At 32.2% G+C, this 27553-nt stretch overlaps 1 protein-coding gene across 1 annotated transcript in view; it reads right to left on the bottom strand.

Moving 5' to 3' along the window:
* Positions 1-27553, bottom strand: part of LOC143641504 (uncharacterized) — a 157159-nt gene that overhangs the window by 84003 nt on the left and 45603 nt on the right. Inside the window, exon 4 of the mRNA XM_077109004.1 lies at positions 2342-2352. Coding sequence (XP_076965119.1) covers positions 2342-2352 — 11 coding nt within the window. The remainder of the gene's footprint in view (positions 1-2341; positions 2353-27553) is intronic.

Raw genomic sequence — 27553 nt, 5'->3', positions numbered from 1 at the left:
GATATAAAGCTGCCCTGTATCCTTTAATACCAATATGACACCTTATTATAGCATCTTAAATTGATATAATAGCTACTCTGTGGCCTTTAATATGATATCCATATAATATGATATCTATAATATATAGCATTTAAAATGGATATAATATCAGCCCTATGGCCTTTAGCCTTAAATTTAATAAAATCTCTATACTATGTCATCTAAAAGTAATATAATAGCTGCCCTGTGGACTTTAATACTATTATGATATCCATACTATAGCATCTAAAGTTAAAATAATTTAGCAAAATGCCTATAGTTTTTGCACTTAATAGTAATATGATACCTAAACTATAGTATCTAAAGTGAGTATAATAGCTTAATACTAATAAGATTTTATATATATATATATATATATATATATATATATATATATATATATATATATAAATAAAATATAGAACTAATATAATTACTGAAGTTTTAGCTTTAATACATTATTTTGGTAATAAGAATTGAAACTAGGGGCATTTAACCCCATCCCCAGCCCTTTTTATTTTTTATTTTTTTATTTTGACACAGGGTCTTGATAAATTACTTGGGAACTCACTTAGTGCCTGAGGCTAGACTTGAACTTGTAATCCTCCTGCCTCAGCTTCCTAACTCACTGGAATTACAGGCATGTGCCACTGCCTGGCTGGGCTTTAATTATTGTGTGCATACTACAGCACCTATACTAAGTACTATAGGAGCTGTCTGTGACACTATTATTAATATTATAACTATACTGTGGCCTCTAAAGGTAATATTATAGCTCTTCTGTGGCCTTTTATATTAATACAATATCCACATATAGCATCTAATATACTAACTGCCCTGTGGCCTTTAATAATATCAACACTGTATCTCCTAAAATTGAAGTGATAGTTTCCCTGTGGCCTTTTAATACTATATAAAATCCATACTACAGCATCTAAAATGAATAAAATACCTGCTCTGTGACCTTCAATTTTTTATGATATCCACATTATAGCATTTAAAACTAATAAAATAGCAGTCCTGTGGCCTATAGTTCTGATGTAGTATCCATACTTTATCATTATAAATAATATAACAGTTGCAGTATTTTCTTTAATACCAACATCATATCCATAGTATAAACTTTAAAACTAATACTTAGCTTCCCTGTGACCTTTAATACTAATATAATATCTATACTATAACATATGAAAAAATATGATACATTCTCTGTGGATTTTAATATTGATGTAATATTGATTTTATTGCATCTTATTCTAATATAATAACTGCCCTGTGGTTTTCATATTATTATGGTATTCATAGAACAGTACATGTAAAATTAATATACTAGCTTCCCTTTGGCCTTTAATGTGAATATAATATTCATGCTCTAGCTTCCAAAACTGTTAAAATACCTGCATTGTAGCCTTTATAATAAAATGATATCCATTAATTAATAAAATAAAATAATGGCATTTCAAGTTATTATAATAATATAATACTAATGCAATATTCATACTGTTACATCTAAAAGTGATATAATTCCTGCCCCATGGTCTTCAATACTGATATGATATCCATACTAGAGCATCAAAAACTGATAAAGTGGCTGCCCTGTGTCCTTTAAGACTAATATAGCATTTAAAATTGATATGACAGCTTCTCTGTGGCCTCTGATATGAGTATGATGTCCATAATATAGGATCTAAAACTGATCTAGGGCCAGGTGCAGTGACATATGCCTATAATCCCAGTGGCTCATGAGGCTGAAACAGGAGGATTGTGAGTTCAAAGCCAACCTCAGCAAAAGTGAGGTGCTAAGTAACTCAGTGAGACCCTATCTCTAACTAAAATATAAAATAGGGCTGGGGATGTAGCTCAGTAGTCGAGTTATCCTGAGTTCAATTTTTGATATTAAAAAAAATAAAATATAAAACTGATATAGTATTTGCCTTGTGGCCTTCACAGCTAATATGATATCTATATTGTTGCATCTAAAAGTAACTTAATAGCTGCCTTGTTGTCTTTAACACTATTATTATGTCCATCCTATAGTATCAAAAACTGATATGGCTGCTCTATGGCCTTTTGTATTATATGTGAAACATAATATTGCATTGAAAACTAATATAATAGCTGCTCTGTGGCTTTTGGTTCTAATGTGATATCCATATATAGCATCCATATATAGCATCTAAAACTGGCCTTAGAGCTATCCTGTAGCCTTTAATACTTATATAGTATCCAAACCATAGCATCTGAAAATAATAAAATAACTACATGATGGTGTTTAATGCTAGTATGATATTCATAGTATAGAATATATCACTAATACAATAACTGCCCAGTAATCTTTAATGCCATTATGATACCCAACTATAGCTTCAAAAATTGATATAATAGCTGCCCAGTCATTTTTTTATATTTGGTATTGGCAATTTAAACCAAAGCAATTCTGAGCTACATCCCCAGCCAACACCACCACCCCCATTGAAAAAAAAAATTTAGTTGTATGTAGACTCAGTGCCTTTATTTGTTTTTATGTGGTGCTAGGATCGAACTCAGTGCCTCACACTTGCAAGGCAAGTCTCTGCCACTGAGCAGCCCCACCCCACCCGCCTTTTAAAAACAAAAATTGAGACAGGGTCTCACTGAGTTGCTTAGGGCCTCCTCAGTTGTTGAGGCTGGTCTTGAACTTGTGATCTGTATTATATTTGAAACTAATATAATAGCTACCCTCTGGTGATTAATATATTATTGATACTATATATTCTAAAACTAATAAAATAAATCTACTAAACTATGGCTTTTCATACCAATGTAATAACCATATTATATAATCTAAGACTAATATAATAGCTTTTATGTGGCCTTTTATATTAATATAATATTCATAATCTATAATATTTATACTATAGTATCTGATAATAATATAATAGCTTCCTTCTAACATTTATAATTTATATGATATAGATATTATAGATTTTGAAATTAATGTAATGGGTGCTCTGTGACTTTTAATTTTAATACAATATCCATACTATGACATCTAAACTAATATAAGAACTGCCCCATGATCTTTAATTCTAACATGATATCCACACAATAGCATTGAAAATTAATATTATTAGTGTCCTGTGGCTTCTAACATTAATATAACATCTTTAGTAGAGCATCTAATATTGATATAATAGCTGTCCTGTGAATTTTAGTGTTAAAAATGATGTAGATACTACTGCAAATAAAACTGATTAAATCACTGACCTGCTTTCTTTATTATTAACGTATTATCCAAAGTGTGGCCTGGAAAACTAATATAATAAATTTTCTGTGGACTTTAACATTAATATGATATCCACAGTGTGGCTTCCAGAACCAATGTAATTGCTTCAATGTCACTTTTATGCTAATATGATGCCCATAAGATGACATCTACAACTTTTGCAATAGCTGCGCTGAGGCCTTTACCTGAATGTGATATTAATACCATAGCATCTGAAATGAATATCATACTTAGCCTGTGGCATGTAACACTAACACAATAGCTGAACTTTGCATTCAACTATATCCATACTGTGAGTTCTAAAGCAAATATAATCTGTCCTGTGGCCTTAAATATGAATGTAATATCCATACAATAGCATCTAAAACTAATATAATATCTGCCTTGTGGACTTTAATACTAATATAATGGTCATAATATAGTATTTAAAGCTTGATATAACATGTAAATTTGATATAATAGCTATGCTGTGGCCTTTATATTAATATAACATCCATACTATAGTATCAAAAACTGATAAAACAGGTGTTCTGTGACCTATACTTATTCCTATAATATACCATGTAAAACTAATATCTGCCTTGTGGATATTATGTTAATATACATACTATAGTATCTAAAATTAATATAATATAATAAATTTATAATTATATGATAGCCACATTATAATACTTTAACAGTAACATGATATCCATATTATAGTATCCAAAATCAATATAATACCTGTCCAGTGGCTTTTAACATTGATGTAATATCCATACTGTAGCATCTTATACTAATATATTAGCTGTCCTGTGGCATTTTATACATATATGATATCTAAATGTAACAGCTAAAACTAATATAATAGCTACTTTTTGGTTTTCTAATTATTATAATATTAATACTATTGTATCTAAAATTAGTATAACATCTGCCCTGTGGCCTTTAATATTAATATAATTTTTGTAGTGTAGCATCCAACAGTAAGAGAAGAGCAGCAAAGAGCTGCACTATGGGCTTTCTTACTAGCATATACTTCCATTGTATAACATCTAAAACTAACATAAGAGCTGCCCAGTGGCCTTTGAATTAAGGTAATATTAATAACATAACATCTTAAACTATTATAATAGCGGAATTTTGGCTTCAAGACTAATATAACTTGTTAATATAATAGCTCCCTATGGCCTTTGATACTAATACAGTATCCATGCTATTTGTTCTAAAACTGATACAATAGCTTCTATGTGGCTTTGAATATTAATGGAATATACATGCTATTGCATCTAAAACTAATAAAATAGCTGAGCTGTGGTCTTTAATACTATGATATTCTTATTATATCATCTAAAACTGCTATAATAGTTTTCCTGTGGCCTTCAATATAAATATGATATCCATATTTGAGCATTTCAAACTAATACTAATGTGATACCAATATATCTCACCTAAAATTGATATAGTAGCTGCCCTGTGGCCTTTAATACTAATATGATAATCATACTATAGCTGCCCTGTGGCATTTAAATTTATGTTCTATTTGTCGTGTGGGCTCTAAAATTAATATAATAGCTGCCTTATTGTCTTTAATCCTAAAACGATGACCATACTAGAGAATCTAAAAGTGACACAGTAGTTTCCCTGACCTCCAATACTAATATGATATCCATACTAGAGCATTGATTATGATAGTTGCCATGTGGCAATTAATATTAATATGTTATTCATACTATGGCATTTTATATTAATATAATATCTGTTGTGTGGCCTTTAGCACTCATAATAGGCATACTGTTATCTAAAACTGATGTAATATCTGCCCTGTGACCTTTAATACTGATATAGTCTCCATCATAACATCTATGCTGCCCTGTTATCTTTAATATGATATCCATTACTACAGCATCTAAAAGTAGTAGCTAAACTTTGGCCTTTCATACCTGTTATGGTTTAGATATGAAATTCCCAAAAATCCCTTGTGTAAGACAATGGAAGAAAGTTGAGATGTCAAAAGATTTGGTTATGAGAGCCTTAACCTAATTAGTGCATTAACTCACACATTGGGATTAAGTGGTTTTTAACCAGAGGCTATTAATTTAGGATGGGTGTTAATTTAGGGTGTGGCTGGAGAGATGGGTTACTGGGGACATACCTTTGGGGTTTATGTTTTGTTCTTGGTGAGCAGGGATCTCTTTCTTCTTCTTTGCCATGCCCTGAGCAGCTTCTTCCATACCCTTTGGCCATGATCATGTTTGCCTTACCTTGGGCCAAGAACAATGCAGTTGGTCATATTTGGACTGAGGGCTCTGAAACTATGAACACCCAATAAACTTTTCCTCCTCTAAAGTTTTTCTTATCAGGTCTTTTCATCATTGTGGAAGAAAAAGCTAACTAAAATACAAGGTGGTACCTAGAGTGGATTAATTGCTCTGAATAACAGCACATGGTCACATGGGGTTCAGAAGCCTTGGAAGCTGTTTTTTGGGGGAAGAAATTTTGAAAAGTTTAAAGATGCAAGCTGAATCTTTAGAATGTTGTAGGTGGATTTTAATGGGGGTTTCTGGTGGGAGCCCAGAAGTCTGTAATGCTGATTGGAGTATAGATAGTAAAGACTGGACTTGTGAGGTTTCAGGAGAAGAGAACTGTATTGGAAATAGGATGAGAGGCTATTCTTGTTAAATTTTGGCTAAGAAGTTGTGCATATTTTGCTTTGTTCTGAGACTTTCTGGGAGGCTGAATTTAAAGGTGATAGTGTAAGTAATCTGGTGGATGGTAATTTCAAGGCAGCAAAGCATTTAGGCAATGACAAAAATATTGCTGGCAACTTTTGGCCAAGTTTACTGTGATAATCAGTGTCATAAATCAGTGAAGATTTGAATAACTTGCAGTTTTGCCAGAAAAGTGTGAGGCAAACTGAGACTAAGGAAGTTGTGGTTGTTGAAGAAATTAGAACCACAAAAGAGATGCTAAATATTTTACTCAGAGACAATAGGAAAGTTGGCCTGAAGGCATCTCAGGAATCTGCAAGCCCATCCCCATCTTGTTTGCACAAGGGGGCCTAGGAAGTTGTTTCACCATGCTTAGAGGCTCAGGCACCTCCAGGCTGCTGAAACCATGGTCTCAGGAGGCTTGAGTACTGTTTGAGATGGTGGGAACTTGGCATCAACCATGTGGTGCTAGTTCTGTAGGGTTGAAAGATGCTGGACTAAGGGGGTCATGGAGGCATCCATGGAGATGTCAAAGGAAAACCTGGGAGACCAGGCAAAGGGTAACAGGGTTGGAGTCTCTGCAGGTAGCCCCTGAGAGGTTGATGAATGAATTAATGAGAAGGAAGCTGAAACTGCATTGGAGATCTCTGAGATTAAGAGATACCAGTATCATGGAACATCTGCCAAGGAAACTCAAGGAATTGAGCAGAGACAGGCCAAGAAGAGGCCACATAGACTGCTACTAACAAAACCATAGGAGTGGAGCTACCCAGGCACTTAGGACAGAATATCACAATGCCATATGCCTCAGATGCTAGATGTGAAAATACAGGTTTTGTTTGCCCAGCTGGATTTTGGTCTTGCTTTTGTCCCATCCATTCTCTCTATGCCCCTATTTCTCCCTTGTAGAATGGAAATGCTTACTCTGTGCCATTATATATTGAATGTGTGTGTGTGTGTGTGTATGTGTATGTATATGTATTGATTTTTACAGGGGTTTTCACACTGTGATTTTGTTTTGAATCTCAGAAGAGACTTGGAATTGGACTTTTGGGGAATTCTGAAACTGAAGAACATCTAGACTCTTGGCAATGAACTCAATGTATTTTGCATTGTGAGATGAGCATGAACTTTTTAGGGCTGGGAGCAGAATATTATGGTTTAGATATGAATGTCACTCAAAATGTCATGTGTAAGAAAATGCAAGAAAGTTTAGACATGAAATGATTGGGTTATGAGAGCCTTAACCCAATCAGTCCATTAATCCACTGAGGGTTTAAGTGGGTGGAAACTGTAGTAAGGTAGTGTGTGGCTGGAGGAGGTGGTTCACTGGGGGCATTCTTTTGAGGTGTATTTGTTCCTGATGAGCAGAGCTCTGTATCTGCTTCCTGTTTGCCACATTCTGAGTGGCTTTCTTCCTCCACAACAATGGAGTTGGCCTTTTATGGGCTGAAACCTTGGAAACTGTGAGTGCCAAATCAAATTTTCATTCTCTACAAATGTTCTTGTCAGAACTTTGAGATACAATGGTGAAAAACCTAACTAAAATAATACTATACTATTCAGAAATAATATAATAGTGGCCTTTTGGCTCTTTGTACTAATATAATATCCATAGGATAGTATCCAAAATTATTTTAATACTATTATGATATCAATACTATAGCATCCAAAACTAATATAATACCTGCACTATGTCCTTTAATACTATGATGATATTCATAGTATAGTAACTACAACTAATATAATAGCTGTCCTATGGCCTTTAATATTAATATAATATCAATCATGTGGCCTCTAAAAGTGAAATAACAGCTGCCTTGTGGTCTTTTAAAACTAATATATTATCATCTGTACTATGGAACCAAAACTGATATAATAACTCCCCTGTGAACTTTAATATAATATCCATATTGTGGCATCTAAAGCTGATATAATAACTAAAATGGTATATTTAATATTAGTATTATACCCATACTGTGGCTCTAAAGCTATTATAATAGCTCCATTATGGTCTTTAATATTAATATAATAGCCATACTATAGCATCTAAAACTAATATAATAGCTGTCGTGTGGCTTTGAATAATACTATGATATTTGTATTATAACATCCAACATTAATATAATATTTTTCATTAGTACCATTAGTACTAATATGATATCCATAATATTTTACGTTAAATTCATGTAATATCTGCTTTATGGCCTTTAACACTAATATGGTATTCATATGCTCTTACATTTTAATATAACATCGATACTAGGACATATAAAATGAATATAATAGCTACCTTGTGACATGTAATATTGATATAACATCTATAAATACCTATAAGACTAATATGGTAGCTTCCATGTGGCTTTTAATATTAAAATAATATCTTTATTTTCACATCTAAAATTGATAGAAAAGCAACCCGTGACCTTTAATGCTCATAAAATATACACACAGTAGCAATTAAAATTGGTATAATAATTGCCTTGTGGCCTTTAATACTACTATGATATCTATACTAGAGCATCCAGAACTGATGTAAGAGCTGTCCTGTGTGGCCTTTAATGCTAATATGATATTCGTACTATAATATTTAAAACTGATATAATATTTGCCGTGTATCTTTTAATACTAATATCTTATCCACATTATTAGGTAATACTGATAAAGTAACTTCATTGTGGCCTTTAACACTAATATCATATCTATATTATAGCATGTAAAAGTGTTATATTAGCCACCCCATGACCTTGAATACTAATATTATATGATAGCATTGAAAATTGATATATTAGCTACCTATAGATTTAGTATTATTATTTTATCCTCACTATAACATCTCAAATTATTGTAATAAGTTCCCTGAGGACATTAGTACTAATAAAATATCCAGATTAGAACATAAAAATTGAATATAATAACTGCCTTGTGGCCTTTAATTCTAACATGATATGCATATTATGGCATCAAAAATTAACCTAATAGTTGCCAAAAAGCTTTTAATAATAATGACCATATAATATAGCATCTGAAATGAATATAATAGCTATCTTGTCTTCTTTCATACTAATATAATATCCATCCTAAAACATCTAAAACTGACATAATCTTTGCCCTGTGGGCTTTAATACTAATATGGTATCCATAAAACAGCATCTAAAAGTAATGTAATAGCTGCAATTTGGTCTTTGTTATTAATGTAAAATCCATAGTATCACACACCTAAACTATCTTTTTGTAGGTATTAATATTAATAAAATAAATATACTGTGGCCCCTAGTACTAGTACAATGGCTGTCATGTGACCTTCAATATTAATATATATCCACAGTATAGCACCAAATGCTAATATATAATGGGTGATCTGTGGCCTTTAGTACTAGTATGATATCTGTAAATAGCATCTAAAATTAACAATATCTGCTTAATTGCCTTAAGTTATATGATGCCCAAACTATACCATCTGAAGCTGATATAATAGTTGCCCTATAACATTTAATATTAATATGACATACACACTAGAGATCATCTAAATCTAATATCTGCCATCTGATCCTTAATACTAATTTCTGTACTATAGCATCTAAAATTAATAAAATAGCTTCCTGTGGTTATTAATATAATATCAATATTGTGGCCTCTAAATCTGAAATAATACCTGCCCTGTGGCCTTTTGACACTAATATTCATAATGTAGCATCTAAAACTAATAAAATAACTGACCTATGCAGTTTAATATTAATATTATAGCTATAATATCATCTTTAAAACTAATATAATTCCTCTACAGTAGCCTTTAATCATAATAAAATATCCATCCTATAACATCTAAAACTAACATAAAAGCTGCCCTGCAGCATTTAGTATTCACATGTTATTCATAATATAAAACATAAAGCTCATGGGCTGAGGATGTGGCTCAAGCAGTAACTTGCTTGCCTGGCATGCGCGGGGCACTGGGTTCAATCCTCAGCACCACATAAAATAAAATAAAGATGTTGTGTCTGCTGAGAACTAAAAAATAATTATTGAAAAATTCTATCTCTCTCTCTATCTTAAAATAAAATAAAGCAAACATAATTGCTCACTATGGCCTTTAGTGCTTATATGGTACCCACACATAGCATCTAAAATAATACGATAAATCCCTTGTGAAATCTAATACTAGAATGTTATCCATATTGTGTCATCTAAAAATAATACAAGTAGTACTGGGGTATTTAATATTAATGTCATACCATACTCTTATCATCTTAGAGTGATAAAATAGCTGCCCTGAGCCCTTTAGTTCTAATATAATATCCATATTATAGCATTTAAAACTAATATTATAGTTTCTCTGTGGCTTTTGATCCTAATATGATACCCATACTCATATTTAGATGCCCTTAACAATAATATAATATTTATATAATAGCATCTAAAATAAATATAATAGCTGCTCTGTGGCCTTTAAATTCAATGTAATATCAATTCTATAGCATGTAAAACTAATTTAATAGCTGTTCTATGTCTTTAATACTCAATAATATCCATACTATAGCATGCAAAATTAATAGCTGCCCTGTGGCCTTTAATGTTAATATAAATCCTTGTCATAGCTTTGAAAACTAATGTAATAGCCCATGTAGTTTTTTATGGTAAATGATATTCAATATTGAGCTCAAGCTATAATATAGTTACCCCAAGTTTTCAATACTAAAGTAGTATCCTTAGTATAGCATCTTAAACTAATATAATAGATGGTCTGTGAACTTTAGTATTAATTGAACATCTTAAACTAAATAGCATCTTAAACTAATATATGTCCTGTGGCTTTTAATATTAATATGTCATTCTATATTAGTGAATCAAATACTAATATAATAGGTACCCAGTGGCTTCATTACTAATTGATATTTATACTATAGCATATAAAATTAATATGAAACCTGCCTGTTGGCCATTAATATTAATGCAATAATATTATAAATATAATATATATACTATATATATTATATATACTATATATATTCCATACAACTGTATCTGTACCTAATATAATATCTACCCTGGGGCCTTTTATATTAGTATAAATGATCATACTATAGTGTCTCAAACTGATACAATAATTGCCCATTGGTTTTGCATACTAATGTAATATGCATAGTAAACCATCAAATATGAATATAATACCTGCCTGTGACGAATAATATTAATGTAATGTCTGTACTACTACAACTGATACTAATATAATATCTGCCCTGTTGCCCTTATTATTAACGCAAATCCATACTATAACATCTTTTAAATTTTAAAATATTTTTCTTAGTTGTAGATGAACACAAGACCTTTGTTTTATTTATTTATTTTTATGTGGTGCTGAGGATCAAACCCAGTGCTGCACATGTGCTAGGCAAGTGCTCTACCACTGAGCTGCAAATCCAGCCTCTATAATATAATATCTTAAACTAATAAGATAGCTTTCTTGTGGCCTTTAATATTACTAATATATTAATATACATACATACATACATATTGTGACTTCTTATAACAATATAATAACTTGCCTGTGGCCTTCTATATTAATATTATATCCATACACAAGTATAATAGATCTCTTCTGGCCTTCAATATCAATGTAGCATTCCTACTACAGTATCTTAAAACTAATATACTCCCTGTCCTGTGCTCTTAGTACTAATATGGCATCCATAAAATAGCAACTAAATCTTGTGTAATATCTGCTATGTGACCTTTAATACTAATGTAGCATATAAAACTAATATAATAGCTGCCCTGTGGCTTAAAATAATAAGATATTAATACTACAGCATCTAAAACTGAAAGAACAGCTGCCTTATGGCCTTTAGTGCTCATATGATATTCATATTATAGCATATAAAACTCATGTGATAGCTGCCTATGGCATTTAATGCTGATATGGTATCCATATAAGAACATCAAAAACTGATAGATTTGCTGTGGGTTTAATATTAACATGATATCCGTATGGTGGCCTCTAAAACTGAAATAATAGCTGCCTTGTGTCCTTTTAATACTAATCCAGTATCTAAACTTAGCATCTAAAACTGATATAATAGGTGCTCTGTGGCCTTCATTACTAATACATCTATAATTATAGCATCAAAATTTAATATAATAGCTGCCCTGTGGCATTTAATACCAACATGATATTCATATTGTAGCATATAAAACTGATGTAAGTGCTGTGCTGTGGCCTTTTATACTATTATGATATCCATAGTGTGGTACTAACATGAATATAATGGCTGTTCAGTTGCCTTCAATACTAATACAGTATCAATACTGTGGCAGCTGGAACATTTAATAAAATATCTGCTCTGTAGCCTTAAAGACTATTATGTTATCTATATTATAGCTTCTATGGCTAATATATTGTTTGTTCTTTGGTCTTTAATATTAATATGATATCCATATTACAGCTTCTAAGACCAATATAAAAATGGCCTGTTGCCATCTAACCCTAATATGAATATGATATCCATACTTTAGCCATAAAACTAAAATAACAACTGCCCTGTAGCATTTAATATTAATATAATATGCATTATTTGGCCTACAAAACTAACATAGTAGCAGCCATGTGGCCTTTAATATTAATATAATACATACACTGTGGCCTATAATCTAATATAATGGCTGTCTCATGGCCTTTAGTACTAACACTATATTCATACCATAGTATCCACAACTAATATCATAGTTTTCCTATGACATTTACAATTTATATAATATAGGTATTGTAGATTTTAAAGCTAATGTAACAAGTGCCCTGTGACCTTTAACTTTAATATAATATCTATACTGTAGTATCTAATACTAATATGATAGCTGCCCTATGATCTTTAATATCAACATGATATCTATACAATAGCATTAAAATTGATATACTAGTCCCTTGTGGCTTTTAACATTAATATAGCATCTTTAGTAGAGTGTCTAATACTGATATTATAGCTGCCCTGTGAACTTTCATGTTAATATGATGTAGATACTATAGCAACTAAAACTAATTAAATCACTGACCTCTTTCCTTTATTATTAACATAATATCCAAATACATTTTCCATGGCCTTTAACATTAATATGATATCCACAGTGTGGCCTCCAGAACCAATGTAATTGCTTCAATGTTGCTTTCATGCTAATATGATGCCCATAAAATAGCATCTACAACAAATGCAATAGCTGCACTGAGGCCTTGGCATGAATTTGATATTAATACCATGGCATCTAAAATGAATATAATACTTGACCTGTGGCAAGTAATACTAATATAATATTTATTACATAGTATCTAAAGCTAATATAATAGTTAATCCTGTGTCCTTTAATATTACTTTGATATCCTGCTAGAATATCTAAAACTAAATGATAGCTGCACTTTTTATTTTATTTGTACTATTCATAGTGTAGCATCTGATACTAATATATTAATATTCATGTAACATTTTTATTTAGTATCTAAAATTAATATAATATCTGTACTGTGGCTTTTAAAGCTAATAGGATATTAGTATCATAAATAGGTATTATAGCATCAAAAACTAATATGTATACTGTATCATCTAAATCTGACATAATATTTGTCCAATGGCCTTTAATAGTAATATAATATCCATACTAGAGCATATACAACTAACTTGTGCCTTGTTACTATATCCATAGCACAGTATCAAAACCTGATATCATAGCTGCACTGTGGCTTTTAACTCTAATATAATATCCATACATAGCATCTAAAATGAATGTAGTAGCTGATTTGTGGCCTTATTATTAATTTGATATCCATAGTGAAGCATGTAATACCAATATAATAGTTGTCTTATTGCCTTAATACTAACATATTTTCCACATGTAGCACATAAAACTAATAAAATAGCTATGCAGTGGTGCTAAAGACTAATCTGATGTCCATAGTGTAGAATCTGTTACTAATAGATTTGATGCCCTCTAGCCTTTAATATTATTATAATGTCTATACTATACTTTCTACAATTTATACAATAGCTTCTCTGTCACTTTTTATGTTACAGGAATATCCATAGTATTGCATCTAAAACTGATTTTATATCTTCCCTGTGGCCTTTAGTACTAATATTTTATCCACACTATAGCATCGGAAATCAATATAATAGCTGTACTGTGGACTTCAATATTAAAGCCATTCTTTAATCTCTAAAACTAATATAACAATTGATCTGAGACCTTTAATATTAATATAATACCCATACTTTTGCTCTAAAACTAATATAATAGCTGCCATATGGTTTTAATGTTAATATAATATTCATACTGTGGCTTATAAACTAATATAATAGCTGATTTTAATACTAATGTGATATACATAGTATAGAATAAAAAAAATAATAGCTGCCCTGTGGCCTTTAATATTAACATAATATCCATACTTTGGCCCCTAAAACTTACATAATATCTGCCATGTAGTCTTTAATATTAATAGAATATTCAAACTGTGACTATAAACTTATATAATGGCTGCCCTGTGGCCTTTGATACTAATATGACTTCTACATGTCATATCCAAGACTAACAAAATAGCGCTCTATTGTTTTAGTCAGCTTTTTTCATTGCTGTAACTAAAAGCACAATTGTAGAAGAGGAAAGGTTCATTTGGAGGCTCACAGTCTCAGAGTTCTCAGTCCACAGATAGCTGGATCCATTCCTTGTCTTTCAGGATGAGGCAGGACATCATGGTCGAAGAGTGTGGTGGAGGAAAGCAGCTCTCATGATGATCATAAGTCAGAGACAGAGAAAGAGATCTCCACTTGCCAGATACAAATATATCCCCAAAGACATGTTTCCAATGCCCCAACTTCTCCAGCCACACCTCGCAGGCCTTCAGTTACCACTCAATCAATCTCATCAGGTGATTAATTTACTGATTGTGTTAAGACTCTTACAACCCAATCTCTGAAACTTCTTGCATTGTTTTATACATGAATACTTAATTCATTCCTAAGACTCCCCATAGTTTCAACAGTTCCAATATTGCTCAAAGTTCAAGTCCAAAGTTGAGGCAATATTGCATTTTGAGCTCCCATAAAATTCAAAGCAATTTACAAGTATCCAATATATAATGGTACAGAGCAAACATTTCCATTCAGAAAAATAGGGGCATAGAAAGAAGGGATAAGAACAAAGACTGAAATCCAGCTGGGAAAACAAGTTCTGTAGTTCTGTGACTGCCATCTGGAGCACATAGCATCATGATGTTCTCTCCAAAGGGCTTGTGTAGATCTGCCCCTGTGGCCTTGTGGTTTGTAGCCAAGTGGCTTTCTGTTGGCTTGTCTCCACTTGATTCCTGCAGCTTTCTTAGGATGGTGTCCCACATTACTGGCATTTCTTAATCTTGGGGTCTCCATTGCAGCTTTGGTTTCCCCCTCACACCTCCACACTTTGCCCTCTCAGGGGCTGCCCGCATGGACTCCAACCCTGCTGCACTTTGCCTGGTCTCCCAAGCCTTCCGTTGAAATCTTGGTGGAAATCTCTATGACCCCCTAACTCCAGCATCCTGCATTCCTGCAGAACCAGCACCACGTGGTTGGTGCCAATGTCTATTGCCATTCAAAGCAATAAGTGGTAAAGCCTTCAGGAACCTTGGATGCAACAGCCTCAGAGTGTCTGGTGGAAGCATGTTGAAAAAAATTTCTAGGCCCCCTTGTGCAAGAAGGATTCCCCAGGGCTGGGGATGTGGCTCAAGCGGTGGTGCGCTCGCCTGGCATGCGTGCGGCCCGGGTTTGATCCTCAGCACCACATACAAACAAAGATGTTGTGTCTGCTGAAAACTAAAAAATAAATATTAAAATTCTCTCACTCTCACTCTCTCTCTTTAAAAAAAAAAAAAAAGAAAGAAAAGAAGGATTCCCCATTGGTCTCCAAGAGAATTTTCACTTTTACTCCCTTGGGCCTGAGTTGGGTATGGTCTTTCTAGCTCCTGAGATGCCCTCAAGCCATCTTTTTTATTGTCTCTGGGCAAAGTCTTTAGCATTTCATTAGTAAAGGTAAAGTCTTTAAAAACTGCAACTTCCTTGGTCCCTGTTTTATTCCCATCTTTCAAGTTCATGTTTTTTGAATTTGTTCTGCTTTCTGCTTCTGAATGTCAAAATAAACTTGGGTAAAAGCCACCAACAATACCCATGCCACTTCCTGAATTCTGTGCTGCCTAGACATTTCTTCTGCCAGGTTAAGATGGGTATCACTTTTAAAATCAGCCTCACAGAAAGTCCCAGGACATAAGCAAAATGCAGATAACATCTCAGCCAGAACATAACATTAATGGCCTCTAGTCCACTTACCAATAGTATCCTCCTCTGAGCCCTCTCAAGCCCTGTCTTCACTGTTCTTGGTCCCACTGGCATTCTGATCTTCTGAGCTCCCACAAGAATTGGCCACTAAGTTCTGCTTACAACAGTTTAAACCATTTTCAGCTTGCACTGTTGAGGATCTCAAAATTTCTTGCACCAATTTTAAAAGAGCTCCCAAAGCTTCTGAACCATATGGTGAGGTTAGTCACAGCAGTGACTCCTCTTCTTGGTACTAATTTATTTTATTCAAATTCTTCGCTACTCTGACTAAAAGACCCAACCAGCAAAGTTATAGAGGAAGGAAGGTGATTTGAGGGCTTGTGGTTTCAGAGGTCTTAATCTATTGCTGGTTCCATTCCTTGGAGCTCAAGGTGAAACAGGACATCATGGTGAAAGAGTGCCGTAGAGGGAAGCAGCTCTCATGATGATCAGGAAGGAGATATCTAGCTAGCTCACTAGCTCAATAGATCTCCACTTGCTAGATACAAATATATATGTCAAAGGCTTACCCCAAATGCGCCGTCTCCTCCAGTCACACCCCACTTGCCTCCAGTCATCACTCAATTAATCCAATCAGGAGATTAATTTACTGATTGAGTTAAGGCTCTTATAGCCCCATAATTTCTTCTCTGAACCTTCTTGCATTGTCTCACACATGAACTTTGGGAGACATCTCACATCCAAATCATAACACCTGTGGTGATTATAATTAATATATTATCCTATTATAGATTCTAAAACTAATATAAGTGCTGTCCTATGGCCTTTAATACTAGCATGATATCTATTCTATACAGCCCACCACTAATATAATAGCTACCCTGTGGCCTTTAATAATAATATAATACCCATACTATATCATTCATATTATAGCTTCTAAAACTAATAAAATTTCTGCCCTGTGACCTTTAATGCTAATATAATCTCCATATTATACAGTCTAAAACTATTGTAATAGCTGCTCTGTGACATTGAATACTAAAATGATATTTGTACTATAGCATCTAAAAGTAATAAAATTAATAAAATATGACTAATTCCCCTTATCTAATGACATCCATATAAATATATATATTTATATATATTTTTATTTATATATGACTCATGTGGTCTTTAATAACAATGTAATATCTATACTATAGCAGCTAAAACATGTAGTTACCATGTAGACTTTGATACTAATATTCATAATACACTATTTGAAATAAATATAATAGCTATGCTTTGGCATATATATATATATATATATATATATATATATATATATATATTATATATAAATATATAAATATAACAAAGTGACTCTCCTGTGGTCCTTAATAACAATGTAATATCTGTACTTTACCATCTAAAACAGAAGAGCTCTTCTACTATAGCATATTAAACAAATATAGTACCTACCATGTGGCATTATTATTAATGTGATAACTATACTGTAGCATCTGATTCTAATATAATGGCTGATTTGTGAACTTTAATATTAATAAACTATCACTAATACAGCACTTAAATAAATATAATAGCTGCCCTGCAGCCTTTAATGTTGATGTGATATCCATGCTACAGCATCATATGCTAATATATTAACTTTCTTGTAATCTTTCATACTAGTGATATCCAATATATAATATCTAAAATATAATAACTGCCATGTGATTTTAAAAAATACTATAGTATCAATAATATAGAATTTAAAATTTATATAATAGTTGCCATGTGACCTGTATATTTATATGATATCCAAACTATAACATCTGATACTAAAGTAATAGCGCCTTGTAGTCTTTTACAGTAATATGATATTCATACTATAGCCTCTCAATCTTACAGAATAGCTCTCCTGTGGCCTTTAATATCAATGAATATATACTGTCTTATGTAATCTAACTTAATAATAATAATCTAATATATATTCCCTGTGTCCTTTAACATTAAAGTAATATCCATATATATCACTACTGTGATATCCATATTATAGACTCTAAAACTGATACAATAGCTGCCCTGTGACCTTTAATATTGATGTACTATCTACACTATAGAATTCTGTACTAATATATTAGCTGCCTATAGATCTTATAATAGTATATCTATTCTATCACTTCTCAAGCTAATAATAGATGCCCTGCATTTCTTAATATCAATGTAATAATTATATGGCACCATCTCTAACTAATATAATAGGTGCCTTGTGACCTTAAATATTAATATCATAATAATTAATATAATATTGATGTTATATTAATACATGTAGATATCTTATGGCCTTTAATATAATATGCTATCCATAGTATAGCATCTAAACCTAATATAATAGCTGTCTGGGTTCTTTAATATTAATATCATAAACATATCGTACTCTTAGTTTTGAATATATAATAGCTTCTCTGTGTCCTTTAATACTAAAATAATATCTACATGATAGCATCTAAAATAACAACTATCCTTTGGCCTTCATATCAATATAATATTCATAATATAGAGCCAAAAACTAATATAATGGCTTTCTTATGGACTTTAATACTTATATCCATATAATAGCATCTAAAAGTGATGCAATATCTTCTCTGTGGCCTTCAATACTAATGGTATGCATAGTGCAGTAGATAAAACTAACATAATGTCTGCCTTTACTGGACTTTACCACTAAGATAATATACAAAGTATAGCATCTAAAACTAATATGATAGTTACCATGTAAACTTTGATACTAATATTCATAATACACTATTTGAAATAAATATAATAGTTGTGCTTTGGCCTTTAATATGATATAATATTTGTACTATAGCATCTAAAACTCATATAATATCTGCCCTGAGTCTTTAATACTATTATGAAATTCATAAGGCAGCATCTAATATTAATATAATAGTTGCTTTTGTAGCTGTTACTAGTAGTAAAATATCCATGCTATATCATCCAAAATGTAATAATTGCCCTGTAGGCTTTTTTAGTAAAATGATATCCATACTCTAGCATCTGAAGCTAATATAATAGCTGCCCTCTGGTAATTAGTAATAATGTAGTATTCATATTATTGCATCTTAAATTGATGTAATAGATATTCTGGACCTTTAACATTAATACAATATTTATGCTAGAATCTAAAACTAACATAAAATGTAACCCATGGTCTTTAATCTAACATAATATCCACTCTCAAGCATCTTAAACTAATGTAATACATCTTTGATCTTAAATACTAATGTGATATTCATATTATAGCATTTGATACTAATATAATAGCTTCCTTTTGTCTTTTAATATTAAAGTAGCATTTATACTATGCCATCTTTTTTTAAAAATATTTTTAGTTATAGTTGGACATAATGTTTTAATTTTATTTTTACGTGGTGTTGAGGATCAAACCCAGTGCCTCATGCATGTTAGGCAATTATTCTACCTCTGAGCCACAACCCCAGCCCTATACTATGCCATCTTAAAATCATATAATATCTGTCCTGTGGCCTTAATTATTATATTAATGTAAGTCCATACTACAGTATCTAAAACTATTATAGTAGCTGCCCTGTGGCATTTAATATCAATAGGATATCCCTTACTGAGTCCTCTAAAACTTGCTTAATAGCTTTCCTATGTCTTCTGTAACTAATATAATATCTACCCTGTAGCATCTAAAACTAAAAAGATAGCTGCATTGTAGCCTTTTATATTCATATAATATCCATAGCAGCATCTAAAATTGATATAATAGCTATGGTGTATCTTTTAATATTAACATGTTTTTTCACATTATAGCATCAAAAATGATATAGCTATCCTGAGGTCTTTAATACTAATATGAGATCCATATTTTAGCATCTAAAACTGATGTAATAGTTGCTCTGTGGCCTTTAATATTAATATGATGTCCCTACCGAGTCCTCTAAAACTCATTAGTTAGCTTCCCTATGTCTTTTGTTACTAACATAATATCCATCCAGAGAATCTCAAACTAAAACAATAGTTGCCTTGTGGCCTTTTATATTAATGTAATACCTAAAATTGATAAAATATCTGCCCTCTGGCCTTAAAAACTGATATCATATAGAAGCTATAGACACTAACATTATTATAACTACTGCCTTGTGGTCTCTAAAACCAAATGATGTCCATACTATAACATCTATAACTAATATAATATCTGGTATATGTCCTTTAATACTATGGAAATATTCATGCTCTAGCATCCTAAAGTAATAGCTTCCCTGTGGCTTTCAGCACTAATATAATATCCATACTACTTTATCTAAATCTAATATATATACCTCACATCTAATACTAATAAAATATCCAAGTTGTGGTCTTTATAGTACTATAATATTCATAATATAGCATCTAAAATAAATATAATAGCTGCCTTGTGACCTTTTATATTAATTAATATCCATATTATAGCATCCTAAGCTAATATGATATATATACTGTAGCCTTTAACACTAGTGTACTATTCACATATTAATACCTAAAACTGATAAAATAACTGCCCTTTGGCCTGTAACATCAATGTAATATTCATACTTTGCTATCTCAAGCTAATGTAATAGCTGACATGTGGCCTCTCATATTTATATTATGTCCATAGAATAGCATAAAAACTAATATGATAGCTGGCATCTGGCCTTTGAGTTAATGTAATATTAATAAAATAACATCTTAAACTAACATAATGGGTAAACTTTGGTCCTTAATACTAATAGATGTTATAACATGAATAACATCTAACAGAATCATATACTAATATTTTATCTGCCCTTTGGCCTTTAGTTTTAATATAATATCCATAGTATAGCATTTGAAACTAATTTCAAAACTATTCTATGGACTTTGATATTAATATTATATTTGTGTTTTGGCATATAAACTAATATAATAGCTGCATTATGATCTATAATGTAAGTGTAATATCTATACTAAATCCTTTTAAAACTGGCATAATAACTGCTCTGTGGCCCTTAACACTGATAAGATATCTAAACTGTAGTATCTAAAATTAATGTAATAGCTGTACTGTGGCCCGAAATACTAATGTGATATACATACTATAGCATCTAAAACTAATATAATAGCTGCCCTGTAGTGTTTAATACTATATGATATGTATATTATAGCCTCTAAAACCAATGCAGTAGATGTAGTGTGACTTTTAATATTAATATACCATTCTTTCTATGACCTGTATATATTTCTATGACCAATATGATAATTTCCTGGTCAATTTTCATATTTATTTATTGTCCATATTATAGCATCTAAAACAGATAAATAGATGCCCTGTGGCATTTAATATGGACATTATATCCATACTATTGCACTTTAAACTAATATAATATCTGCTTTATGTCTAATAAATAATATGATATTCCTATAATCTTATCTAAAATTAATATATTAACTACCCTGTTGACTTTAATACTAATGTGGTATTCATACTCAAGCAACTAAAAGTGGTATAATTTTTACCTTTGGCCTTTAATACTAATATGGTATCTATACTAGAACATCTAAATTTGATCAAATGGCTGTAATACCAGTAACAAGTTCTGCTTCTTAACATGTTGACATATAACATTAGAGAAGCACACCAAAGCAAGCATATAAAACAGGATTTATTTAAAAAGGGGTAACAGACTTCTCCTTGGAGGGAGAAAGAGGCCATAGCTGGTATCCTGGAATCCCAAGAGCCTTTTTTTTTTCATTTTATTTTTTTAAAATTTGTTTTAATTATTTACACATGACAATATAATGATCTTGACATATCATACATTTGAATCAGATGGGGTATAATTTCTCATTTTTCTGAGTGTACAGGTTGCAGAATCCCATTGGTCATGCAGTCAAATATATACATACAGCAATAATAATGTCTATTTTATTCTGCTACCCTTTCTTCCCCCCTCCCCTCCCATCACTTCTCTCTACCCAATCTAATGTGACACACTTCTTTTTTTTCTTTTTCCTCACCTGTAATGATGAGGGTCTCCTTCCATCTTCATACAATTCCCCTTCTCCCTCCCTTTCCCTCCCACCTCTCACCAAGAACCTTTTTATATGTCTTAGGCTTCTTTTGTTCTTTTGCTGTCTTCCCTTTATCTCTTTCCTTCTTGCATACCTGACTAGGCCCAGGAGATGCTCAGTGGGATGGCCAAAAGGTGAGAAGCAGATGGGGTGGAGGGGCCAAAGTGGAGCATTTGGGCAGGAAGGGGGCCCAGGTTGAATTAACTAGCAACTTTCACAACTCCCTCTGGGCAGGTTACTTTAGCAACAGGTTGGAGCAGGGGCAGATTATCTTGATAAGGGTGGAGGAAGGGCTCTGAAGGCATTAGCATTTCAATCCCTCTCCTACATCTGGGACTAACTGTAATTGACCTCCTTGATCTGATCTGACTCAATCTACCTATCTTTACTGACTGCCTGACTAATTTTGTGTTCAGCTGCACTTTGACCTTTGATATGAATATGATAGCCATACTATAGTATTCAAAGCTAATATAATAATTGTACTGTGACATTTATAATTAATATCATTATTATAGATTTAAAACCAATATAATAGGTTTCCTGTGACATTTAATTTTAATAAAATATTTATGCTATAGCATTCTATACTAATATTATAGCTAGTCTGAGATTTATGATTAATATAATATTAGCATTATAGATTTTAAAACTAATATTATAGGTACTCTTTGATATTTAATTTTAATATAATATCCATACTATAGCATCTAAAAGTAATATAATAGCTGACCTTTAATATTAACATGATATCTGTACAATAGCATTGAAAAATCAATATATCAGTGCCCTTCATCTTTTACTGTTAATATAACATCATTAATACAGTATCTAAAGCAGATATACTACTACCTTGTGTCCTTAAATGATAATATTATATAGATATTGTAGCAACTAAAATTAATACAATAACTTTCCTGTTTCCTTTATTATTAATAATATCAATAGTGTAGCCTGGAAAAATAATATATATCCTGTGGCCTTTAACATTAATGTAATGTACTGTGGCCTCTGAAACTAGTAATAGCTTAAATGTTGCCTTCCATGCTAATACGATGTCTATAATATAGTATCTAAAACTAATACAATAGCTTTCCTGTTGCCTTTAAAATATTATAATATTCATAGCATGACATCTCAAATTAAATAAACAGCTGGGTGCAGAGACACACACCTGTCATCTCAGTGACTTGGGAGGCTAAGGCAGAAGCATCACAAATTCAAAGCCAGCCTCAACAACTTAGCAAAGCCTTAAGCAACTTAGCAAGACCCTGACTCAAAATAAAAATAAAGGGCTGAGGCTGGGGCTCAGGGGTACATGCTCCCCTGGCACATGTGAGGAACTGGGTTTGATCCTCAGCACCACTTAAAAGTAAAATAGAGGTATTATATCCACCCACAACTAAAAAATACATATTAAAAAATAATTTTTAAGGGCTGGGATTGTGGCTTAGTGGTTAAGCATCCCATGCCCAATCTCTAATACTAAAATAAATATTAATAAATAAGCATGCTGTAGCCTTTAATACTAATGAGATTTCAATACTATAGCATCTGAAACTAATATAATACTTGCCCTGTGTCAATTAATACTGATATGATATCCACAATATGATCTCTAAAGCTAACATAATACTTCTCCTCTGGACTTTAATATTACTGAGATATTCTACAAGAGCATATAGAAGTAAATAATAGGGGCACTTTTACCTTTACTGGATGGACTGTCCTTATTTGTAGCATCTGAGACTAGCATATTAGCTGTCCTATGGCCTTTAATATTAATATAATATTTCATGTTATAGAATCTAAAAGTAATATAATAGCTGCCCTATGGCCTTTAAATGTTAATGTAATATCCCTATTTATCATCTAAAATTAATATAATGGCTGCCCTGTGGCATTTAATACTAACATGATATCCTTACTATACCATCTAAATATAACAAAATAACTTTCCCTTGGTCTTTAATATTAATGTAATACCAGTACTTCAGCATCAAAAACTAACACAATAGCTTTCCTGTGCCTTCTTTTCTAATAAAATATACAAAGTACAGCATCTGCCCTGTGGCTTTTACTACTAATATATGTAGTATAGCCTATAAAACTGACAAGATAGTTGTTCTGTGACCTTTGATACTCATATCTAAATATAATAGTTGTGCTACAGCCATTTGTATTTATGTAATATTTGTATTATGGCATCTAAACCTAATATAATGCTGCATGAGTCTTTAATACTATCATGATATCCATATGATAGTATCTAATATTAATATAATAGTGGCCTTGTAGCTGTTAATATTAATATCCATGCTATATCAATCAAAACTAATATAATAACTGTCCTGTGGCCTTTTGTAGTAAAATGATATCCGTACTATAGCATCTCAAGTTAATATGAAAATTGCACTGTGGCATTTAATACTAGTTATATCACCTTAAACATATAATACGGGCTGGGGATGTGGCCCAAGTGGTAGCGTGCTCTCCTAACATGCATGAGACACTGGGTTCAATTCTCAGCACCACATAAAAATAAAATAAAGATATTGTGTCCACATAAAACTAAAAACTAAAAAATAATAAAAAACATATAATACATGCCCTGTGACCTTTAATGTAGTGTAATATGCATCCTATAACACCTAAAACTAATATAAAATGTGTCCTGAATTATTTAATGTAATATACATATTAAAGCATTTTAAAGTAATGTAATATGTGTCCTATGGCCTTTATTACTAAAATGAGATCCATTTTTAGCATCAATTCTAATATAATAGATCCTTTGAGACCTTACACACTAATATGATATCCATACTATAGTTCTAAAGCTAATGTTATAGCTGCTCTGTGGCACTTAACATCAATGTAATATTAATACTATAATCTTTTAAACTCATATAATAGTGGTTATGTGGCATTTATTGTTAATATCTAAAATGAATATAATAGCTGCACTGCAGCATTTAATATAGTATCCACATGATGTCACTTAAAACTGATATAATTACTGCCCTGTTAAAATAGAGTTTCTTCCTTCTACTGGCAGAGGGGTCTGCACAAGCTCCAGCCCTCTGCAGCTGAGAAGTGTTGCAGCTCTAATGGTGGGCCATACCCTCCAGTGACACAGCAGACCCCAGCAGCTCACTGTTAGTTTCTTCTTTCTGAGTTCTTGTCTTGTGAATTTGAAGAATAAAATCCACAGATCAGGATGTGTGAGTGTGAGAACAGGATTTATTTACATGAACATAGAAACAGGACTCCCCACAGTATGAGCAGTACAAGAGGAGCCCTGAAAAGTGTTGCCATCTGATTGTGCCGTTTATACAGCACTTGGGTCCATACTATTGGTCCAAAATTATGCTAATCAGCATTTAAAAAAAGTACCAATGCTGTTGGTCCAAACATTATGCTAATTAGGGTTTGGAAATGCACTAACACTATTTGTTAGCGCTGAATTTCATTCAGGTTTGTCCTACTTCCTTTATCTCCCTGCTCCTCTGGAATGACAGGTCAGTGTCATCTTGGGATGGCAGGTCAGTGCACCATGGCCTGCTTGTGGCAGTGATCCACCCCACCTCAGACCCCCAATGCCAGCTTGGCAGACTCTGTGAGGCTGTGGCCCATGCTTGGCACCTGTGTTCCAGCCTGCCCAGGTTGTTGTTCTTCTGCTTTGCTCTGCTGCTTGGCTGCTGCTTCTCAACAGAGACCAGTGCGCCAGCTGCATGGCTTGGCAGCTGGGAAGCTGTGTCGCTGGCCTGTAACACTAATACGATATCTGTACTGTACCATACACACTTAATATTGCTCTGCAGCCTTAAATATTAATATAATATCAATGTTGTGGCCTTCAAATCTGAAATAACAATGGCCCTGAGGCTGTTTAATTCTAATATGATATCCAAATTATAGCATCTAAAACTAAAATATTTGGCTTGTGGTCTCTAATACTAATAAGATATTTATGCTATGTGATCTAAAATTAATATAATAGCTACCCTGTGGCCTTTAATATTATTATAATATTCATATTATAGCATCTAAAAGTAATTTAATAATTGCCTTGTGACCTTTATTATTAATGTAAAATCATACCAACACATCTTAAACTGATATGATAGCTGCCTTTTGACTTTTAATTCTAATCTGATATACATATTATAGCACCTAAAATTAATAACATATGTCCCCTGTGGCCTTTGATATTTATATAATATCCATACTCTGGCCTCAAATCCTAATATAATAGTTTAAAATATTCATACTGTGACCTCTAAAATATAAGAGTAGTCCCTGTGGTCTTTATTACTGATATGATATTTATGTTAGAGCATGGAAATGTGATAATAGATGTGATCTTTAATATTAATATGATTTCTAGACTATAGAATTGAAAATTGGTATCAGAGCTGCACTGAGGTATTTAATACTAATATGATGATATCCATAGTACATATTTAAAACTAATATAATGTTGCTCTGTGGTCTTAATATTAATATGACATCCCTACTGTGTACTCTAAAACTAGTGTAATAGCTTCCCTGTATCCTTTATTACTAATATAATATCCATTCTATAGCATCTAAAAGAATAGCTGCCCTATAGCCGTTTATATTAATAAAATAGCCAAAATACAACATCTCGAACTGATATAATATTTGTCCTATGGCCTTTCATAATAAAACTAATCTAAAACTAATATAATGTATGCCCTGTGCCCTTTATATTGACATGTTATTTGTATTATGGCATCCAACACTAATATAATGGTTGCCCTGTGGCATTTATAGTTGATATAATATCAGTAATATAGATTCTGGCCAAGTGCAGTGGTGTATGCCTGTAATCCCAGCAACTCAGGAGGCTGAGGCAGGAGAATCATGAGTTCAAGCCAGCCACAGCAACTTAGTGAGGCACTTAGCAACTCAGCAAGACCTCATTTCTAAATAAAATATAAAAAAGATCTGGGGATATCTCTCAGTGGTTAGGTACCTCTGGATTCAATTCAATCCCTGGTACAAATATATATATATATATTTTTTTCCTAAAACTAATGTAATAGATGCTGTATGGCCTTTAAATTTTAATACAATACCATATTATTGCACCTAACACTAATATAATAGCTGATCTGTGATGTTTAACTAACATGAAATCCATATTGATAGCATTGAAAACTGATATATTAATTCCCTGTGGC

The sequence above is a fragment of the Callospermophilus lateralis genome, chromosome 3, assembly GCF_048772815.1.
Source record: "Callospermophilus lateralis isolate mCalLat2 chromosome 3, mCalLat2.hap1, whole genome shotgun sequence".
NCBI classification, from domain to species: Eukaryota; Metazoa; Chordata; class Mammalia; order Rodentia; family Sciuridae; genus Callospermophilus; species Callospermophilus lateralis.
Note: the sequence above shows the minus strand (reverse complement) of the source record. Positions and strands in the feature narration are given on the sequence as shown.